This window comes from Apis dorsata, unplaced genomic scaffold (genome assembly GCF_000469605.1).
Source record: "Apis dorsata unplaced genomic scaffold, Apis dorsata 1.3 scaffold_382, whole genome shotgun sequence".
In the NCBI taxonomy this organism is placed as follows: domain Eukaryota; kingdom Metazoa; phylum Arthropoda; class Insecta; order Hymenoptera; family Apidae; genus Apis; species Apis dorsata.
In genome coordinates this window covers 1,622,519-1,631,767 of record NW_006263644.1, presented here as the reverse complement: position 1 = coordinate 1,631,767, position 9,249 = coordinate 1,622,519, and the positions used below count along the sequence as shown (strand labels likewise).

Below are 9,249 nucleotides of genomic sequence, written 5' to 3'. Positions count from 1 at the left end.
AGGCAGCTGATGAAGTCACTATCAAGAAACCTGTGCCTGTAGAAAAAGAAGAAGAAGAGATTACAGAGGAGGTTATATTGAAAAAGAAGAAACCTAAAGAGAAACCAGTTTCTGAAGAAGTAACTGAGGAAGTTATACTAAAAAAACCAATTCCAAAAGAAGAAGAAAAGGAAATAACTGAGAAAGTTGAAATAAAGAAACCAAAGAAGAAGCCAGAAGAAGAGGTTTCCGATGAAATGACCATTAAAAAGCCAATTCCTATAGAGAAGGAAGAAGAAGAAATAATAGAAAAAGTGACATTGAAGAAAAAGAAACCGAAAGAGAAACCAGTTCCAGAAGAAGTAACGGAAGAAGTTACATTCAAAAAACCAAAAGAAGAAGAAAAAATACCTGAAGAAGTAACCGAAAAAGTAGAAGTGAAAAAACCTAAGGAGAAAAAGCCGGCAATAGAAGAGGCTGCCGATGAAATAACGATCAAAAAGATCGTTGAAGAAGAAAAGAAGGAAGAGGAGGCTCCTGAGGAAGTTATATTAAGACCAAAACCGAAGAAGAAATCAGTCGTAGAAGAAGAAGAAGAGGTCGCTGAAGTAATCATCACAAAACCGAAACCAGTCGAAGAAGAAAAGACATCGGAAGAAGTTGAAGTATCTCTGAAAAAACCAAAAAAGAAACCGGTTGTAGAGGAAGAAGCTGCCGATGTGACTATCAAAAAATTAATTCCTACAGAGGATGAGGAAGTGCCTGAAGAATTTACTATTAAGAAAAAGAAGAAACCAGAAAAGAAACCGACGGAAGAGGTCGAAGAAACTGCCATGACCATAAAGAAAGTTCGTGTTCCCGAGGAACCAAAAGAAGAAGAGGAAGTGTCGACTGAAATACAAATAAAGAAGAAGAAACCAGAACAGAAGATCAAAAAAGAAGTGGCTGAAGAACTAACCATTAAAAAGTTCGAAGAAATGAAACAGCCTGAAGAAGAAGAAGAAGTGCAAGAATTCACAGTAAAACGAAAACCTCCGAAGCAGCCCCCTAAACCGATCGAAGAGATCTATGAAGATGTTACTCTTCGAAAATTACGTCCAAAGAGAAAACCAAGGCCAGATATCAATGAGGTGACCGAGGTAGAAAATGTAACGTTCCGACCACGGTCCACGAAGACGAAAGAAGACGTAGAACAAGAATTCAAGATCTCGTTGAACACCTACGAGGAAGAAGATATTTCGATGTCCGGTAAAGTTCGATTGAAACCCAAGAAACGGCCAATGACATTCTCTGAAGAGACTGGAGAAGAAACGATCAAGATAATACAGGAAATCGAGGATGATTCCGGGCCTATCATAGAAGAGATCATAGAATCGGATGAAGAGGCCAAAGATCAATACAGTATCGAGGAATTGGAAACTGACGAAATGAGGCTTCCATTCAAAAGGAGGAAAAAGAAGGAACCTAAACCATATAAAGTGGAAGATGTCGAGGAGGGTGACGTGAAATTGAAACTGAAACACGAAAGGAAATACTCCATAGAGGAAGCTGACGAAACGTTGGCGTTGAAGTTGAAGGCCAAAAGACGCGTGTCCACTTACGAAGAAGGTTGGAAGGGATTTCACAATTACCGATTTCGCAGATAACGTTTAATCTGATGTAACGTGCTTTCAGCTATAATATAGAAATTAACATGCTTCATCAGGCTATAAGGTGCATTTAGTGAGTATGCTTGCCCCTAATATCCCTATGCCATCGAAACGAAGCCTAAAAATCTCCTGCTTCTTAATCCATTGCGAATGAAAAGCATATCGGTACTTTGTATAACGTACTTGAATAGTATTAGAACATTGTAATGAATTTCTAGTGAGAATAGGTATAGATCTAACGATATTCATATCTCGTCGAGAACGAATATGATTGTGTAGTATATTGTTGCTTTAATTGTTATGTCAATAGATGATTGTGTTAATCAATTTGTATGATTAATACTGCTTACCTTTATTATAATACTTCGTTTAACGCGTTGCAGAAGAGGCCTCGCTTAGTATCACCAGAGAAGAAGATATTTCAGAGGGAGGTATGTATTTTTACCGTCCGCATAAAACACGTGGAACACTTTTTATTTTTGTTTATCAAGTTTATTTTATTTTCGATATTAATAAATATTTGAAAACGATATATTATAGAAGAAATCGAATACGTTGTCCGCGATGGCGACACAATGTTCTCGATTTGCTCGTATGTGGCAGAAACCGACGAAGCCATTAACCTCGTTGAAGGAGAAAGAGTTTACATTATCGGTAAGCATTTATCTTTTTACGCGTTAAAATGATATGGCATAATATTATAGAACTGGGTCAACGTTTACTATTCGTTATACACATTTTTTCCAGACCACACGAATCAGGATTGGTGGTTCGTGAAAAAACATTTGACAGAAGAAAAAGGTTGGGTTCCAGCGCAATATCTTCTCAACGAAGTCCATTATACTCATTATCTGCAACGCAAATTACACGAGAAAATTGATAAATTACCTGTATTTGAAAGTATGTCGTATTTTATTTATGCGTATGGAAATAAATTTGAAAAAAACAATTTTGAAAATATTTATATCTTTTTTTAATATATGCATAATATATTAATTAATTGGATAAATTTGATGATAAATTAATCTTCAATGTTGCAGAACCTGGGCCTGGAGAGAAAACATCAGCACCGAGATTCATCGAAAAATTGCAGCCAATTCATACACCAGATGGTTACACGGTTCAATTCGAATGTCAAGTGGAAGGTTTACCAAGACCTCAGATAACATGGTTCCGACAAACTGCCATCATCAAACCATCCCCTGACTTCCAAATGTACTACGATGATGATAATGTAGCAACTTTGATCATCAGGGAAGTATTCCCTGAAGATGCCGGCACTTTCACTTGTGTTGCCAAAAACGCTGCTGGTTTCGCTTCCAGTACTACGGAATTGATCGTAGAAGCGCCTCTTTCTGATCATGGATCAGATCTAACTGGTCCATCCAGAAAGAGTCTGTCAAGGTACTTTTTTTTATAAATGGAAATTATTTTAATTCAGACATCAATTTCTTTTTTCTTTATTAACTTAATTTTTTTTCTTAAAATAAATTTTTTTAATATAATTTTATAATTTTCATTTTACATTATTTCTTTAATATTTAATTTTTTTGATGCATCTGATTTATATCTAATGTACAATATTATAATATTTTTACAATCTTCTTTTTAATATAAAATGCATAATAAAATAAAAATTAATTTCTTTTAGACTGTTTTAATGGATATTTTTAAAAATTTTTATATAATTTAATAATTTTTTTTTTAAGTATATTTCAGTTTATATGTAAACTGAAATAAATTAACATTTTATTTTAACAATTTCTGCAGAGAATCATCGCTCGCTGATATCTTGGAAGGAATACCACCGACGTTCTCCCGAAAACCAAAAGCGAAATATGTCAACGAGGGTGAAGATGTGATATTGGAATGTCGATTAGTAGCAGTACCGGAACCTGAAATAACGTGGTACTACAAGGATACGCAGATCACAACCAAAGAGAACATCGTAGTTGCTACTGAAAGTGATATGCATATGTACTGCAGTGTGATTAAAATTACCAAAGTGCAAAAGAAACAGGAAGGAAAATACACCATTGTCGCTAAAAACAGGGAAGGTGAAGCTACCATTGAAATTCCTATGAAGGTTTGTAATTCGAATACAATAATTATTAATTTGATAATATTATTATTGAATATTTATTCTTTTCCAATTAATCTTTTTATATATCTATATTTTAAAAGTTTTTTCTATTTAAATATAATAAACAAAAATATGTTTTCTTTGAAGATACAAAATTTAAAAAAATTTAAGATAATATAATAAAAAAATTTTTAAATTAATTTCTCTCTAAATTTGAATATATAATTTTTTTTTGTAATTCTATATTCTAAAGATACAAAATTTGAAATAACTTGAATTTAACATCACACAGGTGAAGACTGGTAAACACGAACCACCAGAGATTCTAGAGCCATTGCAATCATACGTAGTACGAGAGGGTGAAACCGTGGTATTGTCGACACAAATCGTAGGAAATCCAGCTCCTAAAGTGACTTGGTACAAGAATGGTAAACCATTGAAGGATCTGATCCCGAAACAAGATGGCCACGTGAACACGTTAACGTTGATTCAGCCCCAAGTATCTGATAGTGGAGATTATTCTGTCACAGCCATTAACGATCTTGGCAAGGTCGAAACGAAAGCTACATTGACAGTTGAAAGTAAGAAGATTGAACATGTTAATCTGTTGCCATAAAAAGCTTATTACTTATTTGCTTTTTATTCTCATATTAAAATTATTTTAATATAGTCACACTGCTATCCAAACTGATCAATTTTATTAAATTAATTCCTTTGATTTTTAAAAAATTAAAATATATTGATATGATATATATTGTGTGTACAAAAATCAAGAAATTGTTCAATTTAGATACTGAATGGTTCATATTTCTGTTAGATAGTTTATTTTAAATTTTTTTTAACATTTTTTTCTCGATCTTAAATGTTTTTTAATTTAAACGATATTACATCATGCTTATAATATATTAATGCTGCAAAATTCATTGCTTCGCTACATCGTTTTTTCAGTAAACTTGAATCCTTCGCTGACCATTAGCTTCCAACAACACGCGTACGAACACTACACTTTAACCAAGGGTAGGATATGCTTCTGCTTGCATTTATTCATTGTGTATTTTAATATTTCAATAATTCTACCCTTATTGAATAATTCTGGAAAATTTTAAATATATAAATACTTTTGTAGAGATACCAAGTGGAGCACCAGAACCGCCACTCTTCACGGAACGATTCCAAGAACTTACTGTTCCGCAAAAAGGTACCTTCAAATTGGTCGCAAAGGTTACTGGAAATCCTGTACCGGAAGTCACGTGGTTAAGGTACTATTACTTATTTTATTATCTCTAAAGATTAAATTTTTAACCCTTCGTAACCTGAAAAAAAAATATGAAAGTATTATTTAAAAAGAAAAATTTTAGAATAAGAAATTTTAATTAAAAGATTATCCCGAATTTATATAATATGACTTTGATTTGTTCCTTCATTCTAAAATTTGAAAATTCACTAAATAAAATATGCAACAAATAATTATTCAAATAATAACAAATACGTGAATACAAGTTAAAAGAAGAAGTTAGAAAAAAAAAAACATTATTTAACTTTTTTTTCGACAGAAATAATAAACCCTTGGAAAAATCACCCAATATCATTGAAACTTATGACGGTGAGAACATCGTGCTGGAGATCAGGAACGCGGATTCAGAGGTGGATGCAGGAGATTATAAATGCATCGCTAGTAATCCAGTTGGAAAAGCCTCTCACGGTGCCAAAGTTACAGTGGATGTGGAAAAGGTAACGTTCACGAAAACTCTGGAGAAAGAAGTGATCGTCGACGAGTACAAGACCTTGGAATTGATCTGCGAAACATCGCACACGGTATCGACGAAATGGTGGCACAACGATAAAGAGATCAGTGGAATGGATCATCGTGAAATTATTCAAGAAGGACGAGTGCACAAGTTGATGATCAAGAGAACTAGTCCTACTGATGAAGGAACTTACAAATGCACTGTGAAGAATCAATCAACATCAAGTAAAGTTACTGTAAAAGGTGAGAATTGTAATTAATTAAACAGATATTTTCTAATCGATATATACTCGTGGAAGTTTCATGAAAGTAATACAAATTGATTAAAATTTGTTTGAATTTTTGTCAAAAGAAATTATAACATTTATATGATCAAAATGTATAATGTTACAGCTACCAAACCAGAGTTCGTGAAGAAGTTACAAGACTGCGAAGTAAAGGAGCGTGACGTCGCCATTTTGGAAGTCGAGATCACGTCGCAGACAGCGGACGTGAAATGGTTCAAGGATGGCGAGTCTTTGGGACCAAGTAAAGAAAAATTAGAATTCGTGAAAGATGGCACCATTAGAAAATTACTAATCAGAAGCACATCCGTCCATGATGAAGGAGAATACACGTGCACCCTTATGGATGAGAAATGTACAGCAGAAGTCACTGTTATTGGTAAGTATTAACTTTCTATTTAATTTATTGTAAAAATTAATGAATCATAAGACTAAGTCTATGTATATTTATCCTTTTTATTAATCAACGAAATTACTAAAATTCTTCTTGGATTTTTTCTAAAATTTAGAATTAAATTCAAAATTTTATATGAAAAATGAAAATATCACAATAAAGAAATTTCGAAACTTTTCTTCCTTATTCCAAAATCATTAAATCATTTCCAATTTCATTTAAAAAATAAATAGAATTTAACTGTTCATGACATTTAAAATAAATATTCTCTTATTAATTCCATTTTACTTTCACAAAATTTCTTCTCATAAATTAATATGATCCCAAAGTTGTCGTTATTATTCTTGTATTCATTTATTCTTGTAATAGTTTATCGACATTTTACAAATCATTCTAGAATTACCACCGGAAATCATCACGAAGATGCAAGACGTGACAATAGCAAGAGGCGAGAGAGCGATTTTCGAGATAGAATTAACGAAAGGAGACGCTTTGGTTCGATGGTTCAAAGATGGCCAAGAACTACAATTTTCTGAACACGTACAATTGTCGATAGATGGCAAGAGGCAGAGATTGAAGATATATGACACGGAACCAGAAGATGCGGGTGTTTATTCCTGCGAAGTCGGTCAACAAAAATCATCTGCCAAGTTAATTGTGGAAGAACCAGGCGTGGACTTTATCACTAGATTACCAGATGTCACTCTTGTACCGTTGAATGCAGATGCCATTTTCGTCATTGAAATATCGAGGGATGTTCCAGTTACATGGATGAGGTAAGAAGAAATATTATAATGACAAATAAAGAAACAATTTCAATATATACAAGATAAAACAATGGAAATGTAAATGGAATCAATTCGATTATTCCATAAGTACTTTCCATAGTTTTTCTTTTATTTATATTAAGTAAAGATAAAATTAGTTTTCTTTTCTTTTCTAATAAAATTGTATATATATTATGTTAATTGATTTAGTATTTTATATATAAATATTAATTTGATCATAAAATAAAAATCATTGGTTTAGTCAAATATTTTAAGAAATGAATTTTGTAAAATTTATGGTATAAAAGACAAAGAAATTTCATGGAGAATTATTAATGATAAGAAATACATTATTCTATTAAAAGAAATAATAATAAATAAATTTGAGATTCATTTAGATATATTCAGAAAATATTATTTACTGAAATAAAACTAATTAAATGCATACATATATAAACAAGATTAAATAAAATATAATAATATTATAGGAAATCTGAAGTAATTAAGGAATCATCGAAATATAATATCGTCGATGAAGGCACAGTGAAGAAACTGATAGTGAAGAAATGTACCACTAAAGATATTTCAGAATACACAGCTGCTGTAACAAATGTGAAAACATCATCGAAATTAAGGGTCGAAGGTAATATCTAGAACCAATTAAATTTTTTTGTCAAATGGCAGTTTTAATATTTTTAAATGTTTTAACCAATCGAAATAACAATTATCATCATCTCTTTAAAATTCTAGTCATTGAAGTAGCGCCAAAGATTAGTCCAGACACACCCAAGAAGTACAAGGTGAGAAAGGGTGAAGATGTCGAAATAGTGGTGAAATTCAGCGCGACACCGAAACCGAATGACGAATGGACAGTGAATGGTCATGTGGTTACAAAATCAAAACGTGTTATGCCATTGATCGATGAAGAATCCGCGGTCTTAACTATCAGAAAGATCCAAGAAGAAGACGTTGGTGATTATACTCTGAAACTGGTGAACAATGTTGGAGAGGCTAGCATAGAAATCAACGTCGTCATCGTTCGTGAGTATCCTATGTTTCTTTTCTTCTTTTCTTCTTCTTTTGAAATTAAAATTAAACAATCTTGTGTTTTTATCGAGAAATTCTGTTTCTATGTTATATATCTATTTTTATTTTTATATATCTATTTGCAGAGGTACCAAGTGCACCTGGAGCACCAGAACCACTGGAAGTAACTGAGAACAGTGTTACACTTCACTGGAAGAAACCAGATTCAAATGGAAACTCGCCTATTGTCGAGTATATTCTGGAGCATCAAGAAAAGACTGAAACTACGTGAGTGTATTAATTATTTAATTTATCCAGAAAATATTTATAAATATCAATAAAATAAATCTATGAATTAATTCTATTTAATAAACATTTTAAATTATAAATTATTTTTTGATAACGATGAACATAAATGAGAAAGATTATATCTCTTTATTCAATTTAAAGGTGGACCAAAGTTGTAGAAACGATAAAGGAAACAACTCACAAAGTAACGAAATTAACAACGAACAAAGAATATACTTTCCGTGTAACAGCTGCAAACGAAGCTGGACCAGGCGAAACATCACCAACTTCTCCATACATAAAGATAACAAAACCATCGGCTGCAGAACCACCAATTATCTTAGAACCTCTGAAGAGTGTTGTCGTTGGCCTTGGAGAAACCGTCAGTTTAACTTGCGTCATTGGTGGAACTCCGGCGCCTGAGATTACTTGGTACGAATTTTGAGTCGAAAATATGTATCTATATTTTCTAAATTTTCTTTCATTTATTTATCATTTTATATTCTCATATTTTAATCTGATTATATATTCATCAGATCTACTATCAATCTACTAATTATTAAATTATTGTTTTGAAATTGAAATAAATAAATATCAGTCAAAATTATTTTTCCTTCATAAAGAAGTAATATTTTCAAATGTAAATATCAAAAATTAAATTAACGATAATCAATAAAATTAATAATTTCAATCAGGTTAAGAAATGGAGAAATTTTCGAAGATACCAATATCACGTATGAAAACCGTATGTCCAAGTACACCATCACGAGGACAACAGAAACTTCATCGGCAAGCTTCACTGTGAAAGCGAAAAACGATATAGGAACAGCGGAAACAACGTGCGAGTTGAAGGTGCAAGAACCGCCTAAGATCACTTACGACGAAACATTGGCAAGCCAAAATCTTCCCGTGAACGGTCAATGGAAGATCGAGATTCAGACGAGCGGATTCCCAAAACCGGAAGTAACGTGGTTGAAGAGCAACAAGAAGATAGTCGACAAACGTGTGTCTATTGAAACGGTGGAAAATACA

The 9,249-nt window shown here is 32.4% G+C and overlaps 1 protein-coding gene across 1 annotated transcript in view; it reads left to right on the top strand.

The window, feature by feature from the left end:
* The window catches only part of LOC102677668 (titin-like), a gene marked incomplete at its 5' end in the record, with an annotated part of 23,390 nt that overhangs the window by 9,493 nt on the left and 4,648 nt on the right, over positions 1 to 9,249 (top strand). Inside the window, 17 exons of the mRNA XM_031512034.1 lie at positions 309 to 1,587; positions 2,012 to 2,059; positions 2,169 to 2,282; positions 2,376 to 2,528; positions 2,669 to 3,032; positions 3,399 to 3,714; positions 4,004 to 4,292; positions 4,660 to 4,728; positions 4,838 to 4,970; positions 5,265 to 5,701; positions 5,852 to 6,121; positions 6,534 to 6,912; positions 7,392 to 7,546; positions 7,654 to 7,944; positions 8,076 to 8,217; positions 8,380 to 8,649; positions 8,913 to 9,249. Coding sequence (XP_031367894.1) covers positions 309 to 1,587; positions 2,012 to 2,059; positions 2,169 to 2,282; positions 2,376 to 2,528; positions 2,669 to 3,032; positions 3,399 to 3,714; positions 4,004 to 4,292; positions 4,660 to 4,728; positions 4,838 to 4,970; positions 5,265 to 5,701; positions 5,852 to 6,121; positions 6,534 to 6,912; positions 7,392 to 7,546; positions 7,654 to 7,944; positions 8,076 to 8,217; positions 8,380 to 8,649; positions 8,913 to 9,249 — 5,046 coding nt within the window. The remainder of the gene's footprint in view (positions 1 to 308; positions 1,588 to 2,011; positions 2,060 to 2,168; positions 2,283 to 2,375; positions 2,529 to 2,668; positions 3,033 to 3,398; positions 3,715 to 4,003; positions 4,293 to 4,659; positions 4,729 to 4,837; positions 4,971 to 5,264; positions 5,702 to 5,851; positions 6,122 to 6,533; positions 6,913 to 7,391; positions 7,547 to 7,653; positions 7,945 to 8,075; positions 8,218 to 8,379; positions 8,650 to 8,912) is intronic.